The 22,543-nt window shown below is 46.1% G+C and overlaps 1 protein-coding gene across 19 annotated transcripts in view; it reads right to left on the bottom strand.

Annotated features, from left to right (window-relative positions):
* Positions 1 to 22,543, bottom strand: part of LOC129009980 (voltage-dependent L-type calcium channel subunit alpha-1C) — a 716,779-nt gene that overhangs the window by 193,101 nt on the left and 501,135 nt on the right. For 17 of the 19 annotated variants that reach the window (XM_063672311.1, XM_063672312.1, XM_063672327.1 and 14 more), the window contains exons 6-7: positions 13,309 to 13,467; positions 6,289 to 6,485 (exon numbers count right to left, since the gene is read on the bottom strand). In XM_063672311.1, coding sequence (XP_063528381.1) covers positions 6,289 to 6,485; positions 13,309 to 13,467 — 356 coding nt within the window. Of the gene's footprint in view, positions 1 to 6,288; positions 6,486 to 13,308; positions 13,468 to 22,543 lie in introns of those variants that run through there. The other 2 variants (XM_063672328.1, XM_063672313.1) reach the window with 2 other exon arrangements.

Below are 22,543 nucleotides of genomic sequence, written 5' to 3'. Positions count from 1 at the left end.
CATTGTCTGTAGCCTTGAGGGCCTCCAGGCCCAAGTACTGGCAGGACGGCCCCTGCCTTGGCTGAAACAGCCTCACTACAAAGGGAGGGAGCATTGAATGAACACTATCAAAGACCCTTCGGAAACCAGCATCTAATTCCTTGAAGGGAACCCCAGATTTAAACCCTCCACTTTTTATCTTTCCCCAAAAAGATAAACAGGGGAATAAGCTTCCCTAGCCCATCTCCTCAAGGCCACTCCCCAGCCCAGCAGACTTCCACGGGTTCTCAAGCTGTGTGTACCTTTCCCGTAAGGTTCTTGGCACAGGCACTGTGGATCCAAAAAGACTGAATCGTTTCAGCAAATGTCGAGAGAGAGGCTGACACCTGCCATCAAAAGGCAGGAGGTGTAAATCTGTGAAAGCCATGGTGCTTTACACTGAGTGTCACTGGGGGACAGGATCTGCTGCTGCCAGTGAACACCAGTCAGCTCAGGGCAATAGCTCCATCAACCTGCGGCTTTCATAACTTATGTCACCTTGCTTGCTGGGACACAGACAGCTACCTCACGGAGCACCGAGTGAGCAGGAAGTTGTGGAACATGCTCCACCTGGCTCCTCCCCACCCCTGTACCTGCTTATTGAGTGCTGAAAACCCAGGAGTGCCTCAGAGCCCAGGTAAAAGCTTAGTTTACATGGGGGAAGAAAACAACAAGCCCCTAGCACCAAGGCAAGCCAACAAAATAAGCTCCTCCATGCATTTAAAACTCCCTGGAATCAGATGGACTCATGTGCTGACATCGTGTGGGAGGTTGGCAGCTGTCATAGAGAGTAGTGGGCCCCAGTGTGAAGACCTGTGCAGGAGACAACTGGCTCACAGCCATAGCGATGTTGAGAGAACCTAAAACCCAGGTCTCTGCAGCCTCCCAAACTGAGACAAAGCTTGCTTTCCCCAGGCAGAAGAGCCCTCTCTCCTGGTCCAGCAAAGCTCCACTTGGTCCTGGAGTGCTCTGTGCCCCTCAGGGCTGTCCTGCTCCCACAGAGGGCACTGCCCCACATGGCTCAGCTGCGTTCCTCCGCATGTCCTGCACCTCTTTAGTTAGACCTGAACTGCCTGGGCAGGCCTTATTCTTCTCTGTGCTCCCACATCCCTCGTCCCAGGAAACAGCAAATGCTCAATAAATGCTTGCTAAATTAAATTACAGAATCATAAGGACTCATCTAATACCAGCAAAATAAATAAAATGAAACCCAATAAATAAATAAAGAATGGCTTTGAGAGACGCTGACTCTGTTCCTTGATATGCTTCTGAACAGCCAGTTTACTGCTTAGATCAGGGATTCTCCATTTTAGGCTACAGGTGCACTCTGAGGGTAGCACGGAGGCAGGTGAAAAGTCAGGGACCACAGAGGTTCCTAACGGTCTCTACTCCGATACCTGAGAAAGGGCCCTGGACACTGTTTCTGGGTTACTTGAGGGTTTCTCAGCTCCTCACTTAGAATGACTCTTAGGTCATCAGCAGAATTCAGCTCTAACTAACTTTTATGAAGCCTTCAGCAACTCTATATTCTGTAGTGAAAGGAGGCGGCTTTGTGAAGATGGAGTAGACAAAAATAGGGTAAAACACCCAATTCAACCTGCTTGGATGCAAAAGGTCTTTGTCATAAACAAGGGATATTTCAGCAGCACCAAGAACAGAGATTAATAGCTGTCTTGTGTGTGTGAATTTAATAGAAATACCTTCTCCGCACATCCAGACACATAGTGGGATGGCAAGATGAAGGGTGGAGCTGACAAGTGACTTATGAAAAGTTAACTCGTTAGATTTTTGTTCCAAGGGTCTCCTGTTGGCTGAGCCAAAACAAATCCCAGGTTCTAGAGAACATACTATTTGTGACTCTAAAAAAATCTTTCTTTTATATGATTTCTCATTAAGTATTTTTTATAACCTGATTTTTAAGTTTAATTTTTAACTTGTAGAAAAAAAATCAGTCGAAGAACTGATCACGGAGAAACTAATGCAGGGGCAATGGGTGGTGTCAGGAAGAGGGTGGCCCCAACAGGATGGGAAGGGGCATGAACCCAGGATAACGTGGGCCAGAGGCTCTTTACTGTGGTTCACAGTGTGCAACATTCTTGGGGATCCCAGAAGGGCATGGGGTGGACAGAAGTCAACAGAAAGCTCCTGATGAATTATCCAGGCATTGAGATTCCTAAAGAGCTAGAAACACATCCTCTAGTGTGACGCTTAGTCTAGCTGCTGCCCCCCTCCCACAATTCTCACCTGCAACCTTCTGCATGTGTCCCCAACCCCAGATCAGCGGCCATGTCATTCTGTTTCCCATGAGCAGAGGCCTCATCTCAAGTGCTGAACACAAAGTCAGCACTGAAAAGATGTTTAATGGATGGATGTTTCTGTTACCTGATTGTGACTGCCCACAATGTGTAAGAGGTCATGCTCAGAGTTTCAAACCAACTGGAATTCTCAGAGCATGCCTATGAATCCTATCGACAAGGTCCTGCAAAGGAGGCTGACCCAGCAGCCTCTTACATCTTTGAGATGGCACATGCGTAGACCATGGGACACAAGCAGCCTTGAATGATGTGCAAAAGGCTAGGGATGTTTAGATTTTTTAAAAAAACAAAACGTGAAACTAAGAATGGAAAACAATGGTAACATTACACATTAGGTTCTTCCCTCCTTGGTGCTTCACTGCCTCTGAAGAAGGCCAGTGCTTTTTATCTGATCACTCTCCCCACACCTACCCATCGGTTTTTGAGAGTCTTGGACATTCTGAGAGTAAAGGATGAGCCTTTGGCTTAAGAAGTAATTTCCTAAGGAAACTATACACCAAACCCGAGTTTTGTTTCATTTCCAAATCCCCGGTGTCCACCCTTCCTTACTCTGTCATCTGCACACTTCTCAAACAGGATATTAGGTAGAAGAAATGTTTTCAGCAAATTGCTCGGCTTGTTGGAGCCTCAACGCAATGCATGGCCAATGGCTTTCATAGCTGAAGCAATGTTCAAGTATTACTTGACCAAGTCTGATTTTATTTTTAGTCCACTCTTTAAAATAGTAACAATGGAATGCAATAACGGATGTTAGAGGAAAAGAGAAAGATACTGTATCATCCACAACCAGAAGCAAGTGCTGCCATCTTCTAGGCCCCTTCCCTGATCCCTTCTATCTCAGGCCATAACCAGCGGCTGACCAATCGCTTCTTTGATGCTTTAGTGACTTACTCTTTTCCAGCTGTTTGGTGATTTAGAATGAATGGAGCTCTGGGGTTTCCATGCATTACTATATTTGAAAATCTTGGCTGCTCCTTCTCAAGTCCTTTAGACTTGCCCTTTGTGCCTGAAGGACAATTCATTCTTCTGAGTGAAAAGCCTTATTTCCCCCTCCTCCCCGTGGAAACTATCTCCTTAGAAGGGTTCAAAGCCAGCAGCATCATACCAGCACCATGAGGTTCAATAGGTTAGATTTCCAGCGTTTTCAAACTCCAGCCTGGAAATCAGAATCACCTGGAGAGCTCTTTCAAAATGCAGATACTGGGGCCCCGACTTTAGAGCTTCTAATTCAATGGCTCTGAGGGAGGTTTGGGTATTTTTATATTTACAAAGCTCTACGTTTGATGCTAGAACACTTTGAGATTTGAGAGTCTGTGCTTCAGAGATACTGGCCTAGAGGCTAAGGAGGAGGGATACTGGAGAGAAAGGAAGAGGGAGAGGAAAGAAGAAGGAAGAAACAGCCACAGAAAGGTCAAAGCAATTAGAGAAATTGAAAGCAGGAGCAATGGGCTAGGCAAGGGCTTCTATCATCAATACCCAAGTTTCAGTTTTAGGTGTGTGTATGTGCACGTGTGTGTATAGACGCATGCAGCCGTGCACACACATACAAATGCACACACACACAACATGTCCATTTTGGGAAGGTGCTGGGAAAATCAGAGAGAGGCATGTCCCATGAGCCTGGGATTGTTTCTTCACCTCTGACACTCTTTCCATTCCCAGCCTGAGCTCTATCACAAACTCCCCAGGGGAGAAGGCACAACACAGCTGCTGAAAATTGGTGGTTGCAGTTGTTGCTGCTTCTGCTTCCCCGCTCCAGCTGTCACTATGACAGTATTTCTTTGGGTCACATCTGGCTGGTGGGGCATCAATGATTTGTGGTGGGGGAGAAGAAGGGAGTGGTGAAGGAAGAACACAAAAATACATCAGCAAAGGCAATCATATCTATTCCTACCCTCCACCCACCCTCCACTGCCACCTGCCCTCAGTTTGATGCCATGGAAGGCATGGGTCTCAAGCTTATGGGATGAGGCCCCAAAGCACAGTCCCACACAATCATTTATCCTATGGCCCGTAGGAAGAAACTGCCTATTGGCAGAAGGATGTTTCTGTCCTTGGCTGGTCAGAGGGACCCACCCAAGGAAGAAGGACCAGTTAGGGCCACTTAGGAATTTGGTCTGCTTAGCTAAACAAAATAAATTTGCCTAAGTGTAATAAGTTCAACTCCTTCTCTCTGTCTGACAAATTATTCAAAACCAAGGTCTTACTGAGCATGAATCTCAGAAATGTTTTCCAATGTTTCATTTTAGTTTGAGGCAGAGGGGATCTGACCTTTGTCTTCTTTTTGAAAGTATCACAACACAGCAGCTTTGCCGCGGCATGAGTCCAGCCATACTGCCATTATTCAGTTTAGAATTTAGTTGGCTTCCTAGACTGAGATAATTGGACTGGACTGGATCTTATTTATGACTGAATCCTCAGAGCCTAGAAGCACCCCTGGCATGCAAGGACACTCAGGAAATGTTTGCTGGGTACAAGGTCCTCGGGCAAGTTTCAAGTTGTCACTTACAGAGAGAGGGACACATGTCACAGCAACACTGGGTTTTGGCATATTGACTATCACATAGAAACTGAGAAAGAGGGATTCTGAATCAATAGGACATGGTGCTTTTAAAGAAATCATATGACAGAATACTGTGCACCACATCTCTGTACAGTTACAAAACTCTTCCTTCCGATTTAGGAAGAAGTCAGTGCCTCTCTTGGCATGATTTCCTTTTGATCTGGCAGCTCTGCTCAATGGGAAGCATTCGCTCCCCTCTCACTCTTCCCTGCTTTGGTTTGTAGACATGTTCCCTGAGCAGGCTCTTAGACTGTTTTCATGATGGCCAAATAAATTTGCCTGTTTGCAAAACTCTGAAGGAGATGGTATTTTTAAGACTGGCAGCATGCTTTATTCGCCCAAATTCTGGAGGATAACACTGGATTCTGGCAAGTCATTTCTCATGCTGAAGTTGGAGACACTATGAAGGATATATTTTCTGGAGTTTTTCCTAATAATGGACTTTGCCAGAATCAAGACAGCTCAAATATGGAGTGTGGATTTGCCTGTGGGATAGGCTGTACAAAAATCTGGCACTTCAGAGGCTCGAAGCGCAGCAAAGTAGTGTTGGCTACTGGATAATAAAAGGGGCAACTTTAAGGTAAATGAAGATTTACTATTGATTGGGTGGCTCTTGAGAAGTGGTATTTCTCTACCTAATGCATGTGGGGCTTAATAGATGACGGGTGGATGGGTGCAACAAACCACCATGTCTCATGTATACCCTTGTAGCAAACCTGCACGTTCTGCACATGTATCCCAGAACTTAAAATAAAAATTTAAAAAAAAAAGTGTATTTCTAAATAGGCATCACATGACCAGCAGCATGTTTGGGGAATAGCAAAAATGCTGTCAATGCATTTGTCTGATGGACTATTCTAATATGTTAAGGTAAGAGTAAAATAAAAAGTAAAAATTGAATAGCATGTCACAATGCTACACAATTCAATAAAAATGGTTTCTTTATATAACTTCTTTTTAGAAGATGAGGACTTTTTCTCTTCAGCCCTAAGAATACATAATTCTGCCTTCTAGCTCCCTTTTGCGGAAAGAGGCAAGAAAAGGATGAGGGCAGAAGGAACTCTGCATGGGAGGAGGAGTTGAACGGAACCCTTGTGCCAGCCTGGCCAGCTCATCCATGCCTGCACACCAGGGTTTTGCACTGTGGGATGCACTGGACAAATGACCTTTCCCTAAGGCTGGCGGGTGGGGGAGGGGACTTGTTAGAGTGAAAAGCTCATGCTTTGTTTCTCAGGCAAGACCTGGACGAAATCAAAGACGCTCTTCATCAACCATTCCATCAAGATGCATATGTGACCCCAAGACCATGGGGAGGAGGAGAAAGGGAGGTGTCAGGGAAGGGCTCACGGCCGCTGTGCCCCCACCCTCTGACTGCCCACTCATGCTACGTACCCAGTACAGCACATCCGTCCAGCCCTCCATGGTGATGCACTGGAACACCGTCAGCATGGCGAAGGCAAAGTTGTCAAAGTTGGTGATGCCGTGCTTGGGCCCATCCCAGCCGGGTTTGCACACTGTGCCGTTCTGGCACTGCCGCCCGTGGCCTGTTTCCAGCGCACAAGGGGAAGGGTCGTCTTCTGCTGGAACATCTCAAATGGCCAGAAGAAGACAGGAGATGGGAGCAGCAGGGAGGGAGAGATGTGGGCAGAGAAAGAAGTCAGAGAGAAAAGTGACAGGATGGGGTTGATGGGATGGGCAAAGCAACCATGGCAACAACAGTGCAAGACACGTTTAAATCAGGTCCCCTAGATGTGAATTAAGCAACATAAGAAAGTAGGCTTTCTGTTTAGGCTGCCGTTAATTTAGAAGGTCTGTCCTTTCCAAGCACTGTTGTAAAAGCTGTATTTTAATCTCAGTAATTGATTTCTATTGCCCATTCTGTTGCAACATGTCAGCATCATAATCAAATGGCCAATCAAAAAATGATGATGCCACCACTGCAAGTGGAAACTGACCCAGAAAGCAATTAGAAAGCCCATATTTTCTTTTTTTGGTGGTAGAGTTCTATAGACACTTGTATTGGAATACCAGAATTTAGGGTAAGGACAATACCAATGCAAAGACTCCTTCACATAGTTAGCCAACCGATCCCATCCAATAATGCTTTCTAACTATATGGGTCCACTATGTATTAGAGGACACATCGCCAGGGACGCAAGTCACTCTACAGTGAAGCCTTATATAGGCAAAAGATGGAAAACGGACTCTGACTGCCAGGGAGAGGGATCACCTGCAGCCGTTTTCATTACAGCCTGTGAGTACACACTACTGACTACTTCATGCATGTCATGTGGGACTTCGCAGCTCTGCCCTTTGCTCTGCAGCATGAACACCTTTCAGAAGAGAAGAATCATTTTCTGACCTCTAATCAAGATAGAGCGGCAGTGAATAATAGGGAGTGTGCTTCCTCAGTACGGACGGGGCTTTGTCAGGAAACAGTAGAACACAGTGTCTGTGGCTAAAGGCAGCAGTTGCACTAATTTCACATGCTGGGAATAGCTCCCAGCAAATTAATGCATGAAGATGTGACTTATATTTTGAGTGTGGAGATTGTCGGTAAATTTAAACAAGACCTGACTGATCTAAGAATTTCCATTATGGGAAAACACTGAGAAAGTCTTGGCTCTGGCTATGGAAGGTAATGGTGTGGAATTCACAAAAGTTTGTGAAATCAAGGACATTGTCCTGTCCTTAGACAAAGTAATGACAATAACAGACAGAAGAGACCCCAGTTCCAATGAATAAATGATTGCCTATAACAATGAAAATACGCTTCCAAAGAGACAGAGAGAGAGAGAGAGAGAGAGAGAGAGAGAGAGAGAATTTGCTCATAGTTCTTCGTTTAGAGACAACAGATCACCCAGGATTATTTTCTGGTTTCATATATATCAAAACCATCATAAGTGTGATTACTTTGCCTACATTAGGCTCTGCATTGAAGATGACTGGCCGGTGGGCTGATTCTCAGTTGGTGGCTTTAAATCTGAAACTGTTCACTCCCAAGAGGAAGACCAGAAGAGAAATATTAATCCTTAAGTAAGAGATAATTCTTAGGAGAATAGAGTCTACTTGAAAATATATGCCTGATTGTGTCTTCCCAGCAGCAGTGGCAGCTCCTCCTCTTCCTCCTCCTCCTCCTCCTCTTCATTGTCATCATCACCTTCATGGTCATCTTTGAGGCCTCCTCCTCCTCCTTGTTCTCTGTCAATTTCATTTCCTCTTCCTCCTCTGTCATTTCCTCCTCCTCCTCCTTTTTCTCCTCCTTCTTCTCCTCTCCTCTCTTTCTCTCCCACTGACCCCATCAGCTTTATTGACCTATAATTTACACGCCTCAGAATTTATCAATGTAAATGTACATCTTAATTATTTTTAGTAAATTTATATAGTCACGCAGCCATAACCACAATCCATTTTAAAGCACGGCCATCACTCCCTGAAACCCCCCTCGCCTGTTTGCAGTCAATCCTTCCTCCCATCCCCAGTCCCTGGCAACCTGATCTGCTTTCTGTCTCCATTGCTTTGCCTCCTCTAGACATTTCATATAAATGGAATCACACACTATGAGGCTTTTTATGTCCATCTTCTTTCACTTAGCATAATGTTTTGAGTTTCATCCGTGCTGCTGCATATATCAGTAGGCTCTGTTCCTCTTTATTGCTGAGCAGTGTATTTCATTGTATGTTTATTCATTCACCAGCTGATGGACGTTTGGATTGTTTCCAGGTTTGGGCTATTATGAATAATGCTGCTTCCTGGCTTATTCCTGGGCCAGTGCTTAAAGTTGTGTTTGAGTCTTGTGTTCGTTGATCAAGGTGCAAAGGTCTGCACTGCTGGTCCCTGAACTGTTAGAAAGACAGTATCCACACCATTTCCTTATTTCAGGGTCCAGCTCCCAGGAGGGCTCCATTAATGCAGCTGAAATAAGCAGTCCTCTAACTACAACTTTTTATGACTTTTAAAGATGTGAAATCTTTAGAGATTTGGATGTGATGCTACAAAAAAGGGGGAGGCTAAAATGTAAATCCTAAGCCTAAATAATACATGAAAAAGCAGATAATAAGCACCGAAAAATTTGAGAGCTGAGAGACTGGAAAACCAAGAGCCAGTTAGATCATTAATTCTATTGGGATCTCATCCATTGTAGTCATAGCTTTCCAGGGAGACGTGTTCAGTCCCTGTGATAAAAGTGCTGGAATGATAGGAGAGACGGGACAAAGAGAGAGGGTGAAAAAGTGAAGGGGAAGCTTGCATCTTTTTCTTGCATCTTTTTCTCATGGTTTGCTTTTTCGCAGAATAAAGATGCAGTTAATCTTTACATTGGGACCACTCATCTGACAGCATTCCCTGCACTCTCAGTTCCTGAAACGTCACAAACAGGGAAGAGGAGAAGGCTGCCAAAGGGAGTTCTGAGTGTCCTCGAGAAAGGAAAACATCTCTGGGGATTTTACGAATATCTGTGAAAAAGAAAATGGCATCAAGGGGAAGTGATCTCACTAATAAGAGAGAAAGGGACGAGATTCAGAAACATTATCCAAAGGCTTAGTGCCATTCTGCTATTTAAAATCCGATTTGAACAATAATGAAAAAGATTTGAGAACAATTAAGAAGCAGTGATGATCTGGTAAAAATAGGTATCTATAAAAAGCACTAAAGCGAACACTTGAAAAAATGTGAACACACACAAATCAGCAGGTCCTAGCAACACACACTCTAGGGTGAGGAGAAATTTGCTTAAATGTAAAAATGTGTTAGTTTTCTTTTGCAGAGTCATGAAGTCCTGGGGAGGAAAGTCGGAACATGAGGTGGGAGAAAGAAAAAAGCAATGCAGGTTCTACATTTTAAGACAGAAATGAAGAGAGGTAGAGTCATTCTGGAAAGTCCAAATTAAGTTTTCGGTAAAATAATGGAGGTGAAGATTAGGAGAGATTTTAGAAACGCAGTTAATACCAACAAAAACATGCAATCCTGGGAGAGCTCCAGTTAGTGATTCCAAGGAGAAATCACTAAAGACAAAAATCAATTACTTTTTTAAAACTCAGCTTTAAGGAGTGAATAGAATGAAGATGATTTCATTTCTAGGTTTTAGCCAACCAGTTCTGTGCCAGTCTCAGGGGTAATTACTGTGATTGGGAAGCTATTCAGAGTGACCTGGCTCAGTGCATCATCAAACAGATGGGACAACCAGAAACAAAAGGTATCGGCATATGGTGATGTGTCTGTTGAGGAGCTGAGAAGGCGCCTTGCAGATGTCTCAGGGATTAGGGAAACGCTGCCTCTTCTGAGACCATCTTCACCGGGGCTGTTCCCTGGAAGGGCAGTCTAGAGGCAGAACATGGTTCACCTGGACAAATCCATAACTTTCTTTGTGGATTTTATTGGAAACATGGCTCAAAATAAAATGTAATTTGAAATCTAGAGATACATAAAATTCAGTCTGTGAAATAATACTGGACTATAAAAAGAATTTGATGTAAATCTCATCAAAAATTACAACAAAGGCTCACAAAGCACTTTTGTGTAATCTACATTTGCAGAAAATAGGATAATTCAATCCAAAGTCTGAAATTTAAAAAAAAAAAGAAAGAAAGAAAAAATTTAAACCACCCATTCCAAAGTTTATATAAAACTCTCCAAAACACTCAGGGGTTGGTTTCAAAGCCTGCAAGTATTTGGTCTTCTACTCCACGGCTGCACAGATATGTCTGGGTTCTCGCATATCTTTCCTCCTTGTCTGCACTGCCGACTATGTGGGTGGACAAGGGCTTGAAGGCAGCGGCATTGTGTTGTGCTAAGAGTGACAGAGTGGGTCCTTGCTTGTGATCAGATGGCAGGTTTGGGAACGAAGGGACAGCAAGCTCCTGATTGCAGAGTATTTGAGAGGACAGGCCTCTGCAGCTGTGTCCTGGGCCCCTCTTCCCAGCAGGGACTCTGGCTCAGACGAATGAGTGAGGCCACCTTCTCATGGAGCCTGGCAGGGCCCTTCTCTCTGGAGCACTCTGCTGTTGTCCTGGCCCCCTTGGCTCATGGCCATTTCCGTGATGGGAGCCTACTTCTCTTCTGAACTTGCAGGTAAAGATAAACCCATCACATAAACAATCTGATGAGTCTCTTGGTAGGAGGCAACTTCTCAGGCACTTTTCCTGGTCCTGTTTACTATCAATGGTGGACAATGTGATCCTAAATTGGCCATTCCAATTGGGGAGGCCAAGTCTTATCTCTGTCCTAAGAGAAGAGGAGGTCATGACAGTTTCGGTACTTGGGGCGTTGGGGTGACCTCTTCACTGGGCCCTGTGGCTATGGCCTTCAGGACGGCTCCCTCCCCGTGCCATGCTTTGTCTACCATGCTCACCATTTTCTGACTATCCAGGGTCTCTGAGGCCTGGTAACAAAGCCTTGGGCTTCCAACCAGTATTCAGGGCTGCTTATCCTCACAGGCCCTTGCAGGAGCCCACCACCAGCAGAAAACACTCTTGGACTGCTTTCTCGTTAGGATGATGGAAATCGCCTGCAGTTTTGGAGCCCCTCTCCTTACTCTGTGGTGCAGAGACATCTGATTGCACGGCAGGTCCGCCATCTTTCGCTCGATGGCTGAACTCTACCATTTCGCTCTCCCCCATTTTGTTAGTGAGGGCATCACCATCATTCACTGCTGAACTGACGGGGAATCTTTGAGACTCCACATGGCTGAGACTTCCTGAGGAGTTTGGGTCAAATGGGTCATTGATAATTTCAATACAACTGCATCAACTTTAGACATACCACAGTCAGTTTTTAAGGAGTCTTAAAATGAGCTCTCACAGGGCCACACAATTAATATAAATTTATTGGTTCTGAGCTAGCTACAAATCAACCTGAATAAAAGGAAGGATTTTAATTAAGGAGGAAAATATTATTCATATATGGTTTGGCATTTCTTTAAGCAAGGCTGAAAAATCTCAGAAATTTAGCTACAGGCAAGACCTGCTTTTTCCAACTTAACTAGGATTCTATTTTTGAAAACAGGATAGTTTATTTTATACAATTGTGACCCAAGTAATTTGGAAATCCTCTAAGAGTCTCCTGTTAAACAGACTTCCATCCAAAAAGTGAAAACATTTGTGTGATTCTGTGTCTATAGGAGTATATGTTTTGTGTGTGTGGTTTTTTGTTTTGTTTTGTTTTTAGGACTGTGGCTATGTGGAAATAAACTAGAAACACCCTCAAATATGCAGTTTATCCATCCAGTCATACTAGATCATACATAGAAAGTATTCTATTTTGGTTTCTGCTATGAATTTCACTCCCTGTTGTTTGGAAGCTATCCCTCCTCACCCCAGTGAAGCGAGAGGTCCCATTTAACTGAATGCTGGGACTGAGTGGGAATGAGGTGCTGTGTCGATGGAGAAAATTAGGTATCCTTCACTGTTTCCGGCAGATGATGCTCCCCTTTTTCCACCAAGATGCCAAAAACTAAGATGATGAATCTTGCTGTGTGAAAAAAATCATATATATTTAACACGGCTAGCCCCTTTGGGGCGGGGGATATTTTTTCAACAAGTTCTTTGTGTTAAGCCGCTGTATATGTCTGTTTAAAAGCCTTGTCAATTTCTGTTTAAATGATTCTTTAAAAGGCCAAGCTGCGATGTTAGTAGCTTTAGCAGCAGCTTGCAGCATATCCTGCAAGCCAAAACTCCAGTGCCACGCAGGGAAGTGCCTAATGAGCCAGCATTGCTGTTAAATATATTGATTTATGGAAGGAACGTGAAGTGGGAAGGCTCAAAAAGGAAGGGACTGGGAGTCATGGGGTAGAACTAAGCCTCCTCCTTGAAGGGAGGAAGTTTGGCTGCTGGCAAGGGGGTAATTCCCACCTGCCCTCCTCCCCTACCTGGAATAGGGGCTCTGGGGCATCTGCCTGTGAATGGAGAAGCAGAAACAATAATTACAGAGGATCTGGAATCAGCACCATGAAGGTTAAAAGATCTTAGAGTGGTGCTGGGAGAACCTGTTGCTCAGGGCTGAGTGGCCCTGTGAAAGGGCTCCCAATGGCCAACCACACTGAAGCGTGGAAGGAGCAGAGACCGACGTCCCCAGGTCAGCTCTGATTCTTAAAATACTCAGGGTTGGCTTGAAAAGTGGTAGATTGACAAAAGATAGGTTCTGAGTTATTCAAATGTTTCTCAAATTGTGTAGCTTATTGAAAAGTGCTGAACGAAGTTTGCATTAGGCCGGTTTAACAGAGATTAAAACAAAAATTGGAACTGAGAAAAAAAGGATATGGGTCTCTGCCTCTCACTTAACCATGCCCAGTGTGTATCTGAATGAATGGGGCCTTCCCTAGGCTCTGCTGGTCATGTTGGTGTAGCCAGCAGCGGGAAAGGTGCTGGGAGCGATAGAGGGCAGGGCCTTGGGAGCGCAGCCGCTTGCCCCTCTTACCTGCTATGCCCTCCTGGTTGTAGCAGGTCTTGTGCATCTTCCCCATGAAGAGCTCCAGGCCGATGATGGCGTAGATGATGATGACAAACAGCACAAGCAGGGCGATGTGCAGCAGGGGGACCATGGCCTTGATGATGGAATTCAGGACCACCTGGAGACCTGCGGGGACAGAGCCACTCACTGAACCAAGCATCACTGCGGGTACCATGCTGACGCCATCTCATGCAATCTTCCGGCAACTCTGCAAGGAAGGAACTGCCAGCCCTGTTGTTTAGATAAGAAGACTGAGGCTCAGAGCCACACGCCAAGGACTGATGGTGCAAGGGTCTAAATCCAGGTTGGCCTCACTCCAAATCTGTCTTGGAGACTCATCCAAAGCAAAGGACTGGCAGCTGCTGTACTTCCAAGGGGAAGAACATGTTGTTTCCATCCATAACTATCGAATTGTGTAATACCCCATCTTACAGACAACTGAGCATCTTTTTCTCCTACAGCAGCATCTCAGGACAGTGAGAGCTCATGTGGACTCAAGACAGCCCTGCAGGGACTCATTTATCCTCGAGGTTTTTCCCATGGTGGGATTGGAAAAAGTTCCAGAGCTGGATGGTGGTGACAGTTGTACAACAGTGTGAAGATACTTAGTGCCACTGAGCTGTACACTTGAAAATCATTAAAATGATCAATTTTGTTATGTTCTTATTACCACAAGAAAAGAAACTCTAAAAAGCACCCAGATGCTTCTGGTAAAAAAGAGTAAAGGAAAAGCCCGCCTGGGGACATGGGTGTTGTCGGTGAGGTCTGGGGCTTGCACCGTGGTCTATGGGGAGAAGGCCCCCCTTACTAAGCTCAGTTATACCAGAAATAACACACTGGGGATGCCATTCATTTAAAGGGACACTGCAAGTCATTTGCAAATGGCAGGAAGGTGGTTATCAGCAAGTCACCCCCAGATGACACCCAGCACCGAGAAAGTCACGTGTGAGATTCCTGCCCGAGTGAGTGCAGTGAGTCTCACATGCCAGGTGAGAATGTGGAGGCAGCTCCTCCTTCCCTCCAGCAGAGCCAGAGGTGCAGAAAGTCACCCTGAGTGCCACCTCTGACACACACAGGACAGGACCCCCCCCTCCAAGTCACGCTACACAGGTCACTTTTTGTGTCTTTACCTTCTGTGTGGGGCATCTCACCCTCACATTTATCCACCGCGCTTGCCCCTGGGTAAACTAAGGCTGGTCACTCCCTTCCCAAACCCCAAGGCCGTTGTTGGTGCTTTTCGTTCTGGTGGTGTGATTCTCACAAGGCTGATTAGAATGATTCTCCCCAGCTATTAAGCCAAGCTGGGAAGACTAAAAAAAAAAGAGAAAAGCTGGAATGATTTTACCTGTGAATTAATGAGAGTGCTTGCAGCCTCCCATTAGAACAAGACGTTTTCAGATTGAAATGATTCCATTAATTAGCAAGTTGTACACACATTAGTGTTAGAGTACGCGGAACCGCGAAGAAAGTTGAAAACTGAACTGCAAAGCGGCTTTCAGGGCATCTGCTGGGGGTGGGGGTGGGGGACGTGTTCCAAGTGCTACTCGAGGTGGTGGGAACCCCAAATCTGGGCTACCTAGGCATGAAGGGGCATCTCGACGGGCCTCAGTGCCACAGCCTCCAATGGCAAGAGAACGGTGGGTGTGGGACATAAAGGGACACCCATTGGTAGGCTCCCCTCCAGGCCACAGCTGGAGGGCTGCTCAGCAGGCTGCCTCAGGCCTGCTGGAACTTTGAATGCCTTCCTCTGCTCTTAGGATGAAGACAAGATCCTTCCTGTGCCCTACAGGGCCCTGTCGGGTCTGGCTCCACCCACCTCTCCACCCACTGCCTCACCCCAACCCACTCCAGTAAAACAGCTCTTCTTTTAGAGAGTTGAATACGCTACTGTTCCTCCCACCACACATGCTGTTCCCTCAACCTGGAATGCTCTTCCCCACTTCCCTCCTACTTATCTTTCACTCTCAGCCTAAGCATCTGTTTCCCCAGGGATCATCATTTCCCCAGGGATCATCACGCAACTCCCAGACCAGAAACGTTTCCTTTATGTCTTCTTGGAACTATTTTCTTTCTTCTGGAGAGTGCACCTCCGTTTGAAATGTTATGTTCCTTAACGGGATTTTAAAACATTTATATCTGTCTCTCACATTAGGCTGAGTTTTGTGAGAGAGACTGTGCCTGTTCTTTTCCATTTTGTCACTAAGGCCTGGCTTGGTGCTCAGTATATGTGGGCACTCAGTAAATATTTACTGAAGGAGTGACAAAACTTATCATCTAAATAAATGCTACTGCTGTCCTGGAGCGTGGGTGAGTATGGCTGCACAGACACCTGCTTTCCAGGTTGGTGTCTAAGGGACAGGTGAGTTTCAGGGCTGCAGGGGGCAGAGGCCACTGAACAGGCTGGAGAGAGGCCAAGTGCAGTGAAAGCAGCTTGTGGGCATCATTTCAGCTGTCAGAGATGCCATAAGAATTCCTGCCAAATGCCCTGTTCCTCACATCCCCGTCCAGGTTGGGGGTCACGCCACTCATCTGAGCACCCAGGCCAGAAAACTGATCTCCTAGGCTCCTCCTTCCACTCAGTAACCAAGTCCTGCTGGTTTGGTTTCAAAGTATCTTTAGACATGAATACATTTTTCTTACTGTATAAATAATATATGCTAATTATAGAGAAAACAGAAAATACTTATTATAGAGAAATTACAGAACACAGGGAAGAAGAAAAAAGCAATGACTCATTGTCCTGCCCCCAGGAGAAGAGCCACTGTTAGCCTTTCCATCCATGACTCGTTTTCCTCCTCTCTGTCCCCTTGGTGCTCATCATTTGGCCAACTGGTCTCCCGGCTTCCAGTGTTGCCCAGTCTTCGAGCTACACTTAAAATGCTCTTCCTAAAGTACACACCGGAACATGTCACTTTGTAGCTGAAAGTCACCCAGTGACTCCCTGTCACCTGCAGGTAAACTCACCTGCCTCCTTCCCCAGTTTGATCTCAAATGACTCCCAGTTTTTACCCTAGGCTTGAGCAATACACTCTGTAGTTCTCTGGCTTCGTGCCTCCAATCCCAGCGCACGCAGTTCCCCCTGCCTAGAAAGCCATTCCCTGCCTCGCTGAGAGCTCCTTGAGTCTCATCATATCTTCTCATCTCTGTGTCTCAGGCACGTGGGGAGGGACTCCATGCACATGGAGCCAAGTCACATTCGTGAGCACAGGGTGCCTTCAGAAGACAGAAACCACAGGAGTGAAAGAATTGGAAACAACATCATTCAATAATCATTAGAAGAAATTGAAGGTGTTTTGTCAGGAATGGTGAAAAGGCATAGGCAGGAGGGTAACGTCAGTGATTTTCAGAGGATCTCAACTGCTATTTGAGGAAGAGGGGTTAGATGAGTTCTGTCTGACCACAGGGATGGAACTACGACCAACTGGGAAGTGTCCGGGAAAGACTTAGGTTCAACAAAGATAAACACTTATCTGTCCAAGAAACAGGCTTATCTGAAGGTGCAATAGGGTGCTTTAAGAGGTAGTGGATTCCCCATTCTCAGAGGTATCCAAGCAGTGACTTGAGGAAGTGCCTGGCTGGGGATTCTGTCACTGGGTGAAGGACTGCCCTGGAACATCAAAGGCCCTCCAACTTGATGAGCATGTTCTGAAGACTTGCCATGGGCAAGAGCAGCCCTCAGCACTCTATTGGATCATTCCGTCTCCTCCCAGCAACAACCCTAGGAAGTAGGCACTATTTGTAACCATATGTTTCAGATGAGAAGAGTGGGTCCAGAGCAGTGGAGTGATCTGCCCAGGGTCGCACAGCTGGGAAGTGGTGGCACAGGGCTCAGTGCCAGGTGGTCTGGCTCCTAGCCCTTGGCTTCACTACTGTGCAAATACCCCCCACACGCTTAGACAGTGGCTCTCAGCCTCCACGACCTGAGTCTGTAAAGCAGTGACACGTGCTTGCAGCATCTGCTGGGAAGGCGCAGGAGTCTAGTGGAGTCCCTGCTTCCAGGAGAGCCCAGATGTTTCCAAGGCTGGTCCAGGAAGGGCTCTCGCTTCCATCTGCTTTCCTCGCGGCCTGCCTGGGGTGGCAGAGCCAGGCTGCCTTGTGAAGGCGTGCGGCCAGACTTCCTCCTCTCCACTCTGCCATGTAGAGTTTGGCTCTCAGGGCCTGGATGTTTAACAGCTTCTTGGGATTGGCTCACAGCTGCCCCAGAAACAGCTCCTCCAACTCAAGTTCTAATTTGGAAAATACACGACATTTCTCCACCCAAGTGTTCTCAGATAGGCCATGCTCACAGCTGATAAGTGAGTGTCGGGCCTTCTTCAGGGCTGGCTGCTCATGTTGGTGAAAGAAAACGGGCCCTAGATAAGCCTGGTGAAGCAACTGCTGACAAACGTTCTGTGAACACAAGATCGCTATTGGCCCGCGCATGTGATGAGCCTGTTTTTCTAGCCCTAAATCAGGGTAAGATCTCACAAACACATATGTACTTATGGGACCAATAAGACTGAGTATGTGACAGGAGAGCTCTACTGGAAAATCTGGAAGATACGATTCCATGCAAAGATCAAACAGCACGTAACCTAGAAATTCAGTTTCGCTAGTTTGGAGTTCATGTCAAGTGACTGCCTCTTGGTGGGTGGAAAGACTCTTAAGGTACCAGGAAGACCTTCCAGGGAGACGGGGCCTTGGGCAGTGGCATCATTCAGTGCTGGGCTCGGGAAAAGGGGAGGATGGAGTTTAGCCGGCAGACATGGCTTTTCCTTTCTTTCTCTTACAGTGCTGCCCGCATTCCCTCTGGGGTGCAACTTGACAATTCCGGCTAGGAAAGGCTTAGAGGACCTGCATATATAAATCACACTATTTCTCCTTAAAAGTTCAAGAGAAGCCATCCACTGCACAAAGCAATGTCTGGCACCTTTCTCTACAGTGGTTTTGAGGTTAGCCTGGAGATGCCCAGATTGGCCAAAGTTGGTGCTTCCATTACCTGGTCCAGACTGTCCACCATGACTGACGAGGGCTGACAACAGATCACACCCTCTTTTGCTTTATAAAACAGCATCTCACCAAGCCCTACTTTTGGGATGAATTGTTCTGCTCAGGGCCCCAGGGATACTATCACAAAAGAGTATGAAAATGCCTTTATGAGCAAGAGGAAAATGAGAACTTCCTGGGGCTGGAAGGTAACGTGCCTGATTCAAGGCTCCTCTTAAGGACTCTGTTCTTTTCATGTAATCTTCAACCCATACTTCTCTCTTTTGAATTCATATTTTGAGTCATTTCACATGAGATGGGAGGGTATAGGGAGAAACTGTTGAAGACCCTAGAATTGGAGGTCATTGCCAATGTTAGATTCCATTGTTTGGATTCCGCACTGATGCTCTGCTTTTCTGTTGGTGTTTAGGCATGAACATTTCACATTCCCAATTATTCAAACTCGAAGATTCCAGCCAAGCCTTAGGAAAGTATGAAAATGAGCAACAAGACTTGATGACAGAATTCATCAGAAGACAATGCTGAGAATCACTGATCTAGGAAGAGAGAAGTTTGGGTTTAGGGGGTTGGTGGGTACAAGTTTCTCATAGGTGGACTCAGAGTTTGCCATGACAGGAAGAGGACTTTGGGATCACCTAACCCAATGCCTTCATTTCACTCAAAGACTATTTACTGAGCTAAGCTCTACAGGCCATGAGCCATGCTTGCTGTGCTAGAGATGGGAATACAGTGATGACTAGAAGGCCTGCAGGCCTTGCCCACACAGAGCTTGTAGGCAGCCAAACATTAGTCAAATAATCATGCAATTGATGTATAATAACAAACTCTATGAAGAGGCTTAAAGAAGTGAACAAGGTGCCACGAGGGTCCCCCTTTGGCATAGAGGCTGCAGAAAGGCTTTCCAGGAAGTGCTGCTTAAGCTGAAGGCTGAATGGGGAGAGGACCTGGTCAGGTGTGTGCAGGTAGAGGGTCCCAGCGCCAGGGCTGTGAGGTCCAGACTGCGACGTAGCCTGGATAGCTATAGGACACCCAGGGAGGGCTCTCCGTCTGTCAGCCCCATGCTCCTCCTGGCTTTGTTCTGTCTCTTAAAAGAAATCCCTGGAAAGAGGTTTAAGGAACCAGTTTGTTGCTTCTGTGTGAAATCAGAGGAAGCAGATATCACTTTTACTTTCAGGAAAACCAATTCAGGAAGCACACGAGGAAGGCCCGCCTGATAACGTCCTCGCTCGTAAAGTGGAGGAAATAATCCCCATCTGGTGCCACAGAGGGGCAGAGGAAGGACAGCATTAGGCCAGGGGTCCTCTACTCTGCTGGCTTTACTGGGGCAATCTTAACCACAACTTCTCAGCAGACCCAATCTAACAGAAGAGAGGGCTGCGGAACCATGTGAGATTCTGCCAATACAGAAATCCTGGATGAAAAGAAACGGCGAGTCAACCTCAAGCCTGGGAAAACCCCTTCTACATGTGATATCCCTGATCCCGATGCAGTCAGGGCTTCCCAGGAGTGGGGCTGACTCTGGATTCTGCTGTGCTTCAAGCCAGCATTAAGGCGACAGCCCACTTTCAGGACTGGGGCAGGAGTCAGGACATGAAGTTTTAGAAAGCTGCTCCTTAACTTGAACTGGCTGTCCTTGCAGAATGGAAGAGAAAGCCATACTGCTTAATCCAGATGTCTGATTAGCTGAATGATGGCTGACTGCAAGGCTGGCCCTACCAAAGCAAGTTATGCCTTCTGTATTTCCCAATAAACTTTAGCCAAATCCAAACAAAAAGAGTCACTAGATGGTGGGCAAATTCTAAGCTTCCCTACAAGTCCTTCCTCTTAGAATTGGATGCCATCTGAAATAAATAGATTTCTCTTAAGACAGGTGTTCAAGGCCAGGAACAGTAGCTTTAGGCCTGTAATCCCAGCACTTCAGGAGGCAGAGGTGGGCAGATCACTCGGGCCCAGGAGTTCAAGTTTACAGTGAACTATGATCATACTACTGCACTCCAGCCTGGGTGACAGAACAAGACCCTGTCTCTAAAAAAGAAAAAGAAAATTTAAAATAATTTTTTAAAAACTTAAAAAAAACAGTGTTCAAGTGAAGGGCACTGTCCTTACTGTGCCCACTGAGCCCCATAACTGCCCTTGAACCTCACTAACCTTGGACCTGTGATGCAGATTCTAGGAAAGTGTAGATCAAACACCAGCTTCTCCCAGAGGGGAATCTAGAATGAAGTTTTCCATCCTCAGCTACATCCTCTATCTGAGAAAATACTATCAGAGAGTCTCTCCGTTTCGTAATGAGAGAGGCAGGCGTACCCAGGCTGTAGAAAGCTTTCCCCAGATGGTCAAGGTTCCCTTTCTTGAGGCTACCACAGACAGCTATGCCATCCCTCACTTGTGCATCTTTCAAGCACCTATGGAGAACCTATGAAGCACCCTGCTGATTGCCATGGGAGGTGGGAGAAGGAGGAGAGTGCAGTGGTTGAAGAAGAGGGACCCTTGGAGCCAAATGACTCCAATGAATCCCAATCCCATGTCTCAGCCATGTGTCCTTGTACCAACTATTGACCTCATCTTAAAGAGAGGATGATCATTTACCTATCCCATAAAGTTGCTGTGAGGATTAAACAAGTTAATTTAAGCAAAGTGCCCAGAACAACATCAGGCCCGTAGTAACGGCCATATCAGTGACAGCCATTGTTATTTGAAGTGTGGTCTTACAAGCGTGACACAGGTCTCAGTGGGACCCTTTAGGGTGAATGAGCACACAGGTCCCCTAGGATCCTGTCAAAATGTGGATTCTAATTCTCCATCGTGGGTGGGGAATGAGTTTGCATTTCTAACCAGGTCTCAAGTGACACCGCAGCTGCTGCTCCACCAACCAGCAGCCAGGCCCTAGGGCACGCTGGCCATCCTGGGAGGCTGCAGCAACCTCATCCAGTCTTGTTGGTGTTCTCAGATGCTCTCAAGCAGTGACTGGAGTTTTTCTTGCATGGGGGTTATCCTCAATACATCACTCTTTCAAATAATTTGTATAATCAGTAAAGTGCGCGAAGCCAATGCTGGATGCAGAAAATATCATACACTAACTGGTGTGAGGGTCCTGCGGGGTTATTAAGTTTTTAATTTTTGTTTTTATTTGTAAACACCTGATCACTGCAGAGGGCAAGACCAGGAGCCACATACCTGCACTGCACTACTGGGGAGCACAAGTGCTGCGTGAGTGCCTCTCCTTCCAGGAGAGTCATGCAGAGAGTCACAACCCAGTGCAGCAGCTTTGTAGGTTTAAGCAGCTCCACCTGAATTCTCCTCTCGCTGGTGGCTTCTGTCACTGCCACTCTCATGGAGCTTGCATCCTCAAGGTTACTGATGGCTCCAATGGGCCCATCCATGCCTTGGCTTGGCCATCATTTTCCTTGACCTATTTGACGTTATTGATGACTTGCTTCTTTTCAAAATGGTCTCTCCTTGTCTCCATGACAGGGCACAATTTTAGTTCTCCTGCAATTCTGTATTTAATTCTTCACCTCCGTTATTCCCTCCCTCCCTTCTGGGCCTGTTTGAGTCTGAGGAATATCACAGGGGCAAAAATGATACAGTCCCTGCCCATGAGCTTTCAGCTAGATGGGGAGGCAGCCATGGAAACAGCTCATTGCAAAGCCAGTGATAATATTCCTAAGAATTATGCCCAAAGGACTGTGGAAGCATAAGGAGAGGGAGAGACTATCTTCACCTAGGAAAATAGGAAAACAGTTCCCAGAAGAGTGGACCTGTGAGCTGTGTCCATGGGTGGAGCTTCTCTCTGCCCTTTTATTCTCTTAGTCTTCTGCCCTTTGTGTGGCTCTCTCTCTAAACTCTCTCAGAAAATTCACGCACTTCACTCCTTCCTAAGAGTCCAACAGTCACCACTAAGTAGATGCATCCACACCTGTACTTAACATTTATTTTCTTTGTCCTCTCTTCTGAGTTCAGGACACGTTTCATAAGCCTACTAGATATTTCTATGAGGTTGTCCCACCATCTCCTCACACTCAAATTAAGATAATTTGAGATGACTGGTGCTTTTTATGAAGGTATGATGGGGTAAAGAGAATCACAAGGGTGGCCTGGAAGTGGCAACAACAGTGATCTATTAGCACCACTAGGCTGAAGAAGCAAGTGGAAAGAGTGGTTACAGAAAGTGGGAAGGACAGCATTTTGTAGAAAGGACCACTCGGAGAGGCTG

This window comes from Pongo pygmaeus, chromosome 10 (genome assembly GCF_028885625.2).
Source record: "Pongo pygmaeus isolate AG05252 chromosome 10, NHGRI_mPonPyg2-v2.0_pri, whole genome shotgun sequence".
Classification (NCBI taxonomy): domain Eukaryota; kingdom Metazoa; phylum Chordata; class Mammalia; order Primates; family Hominidae; genus Pongo; species Pongo pygmaeus.
This window is presented reverse-complemented; position numbering and strand designations above follow the sequence as displayed.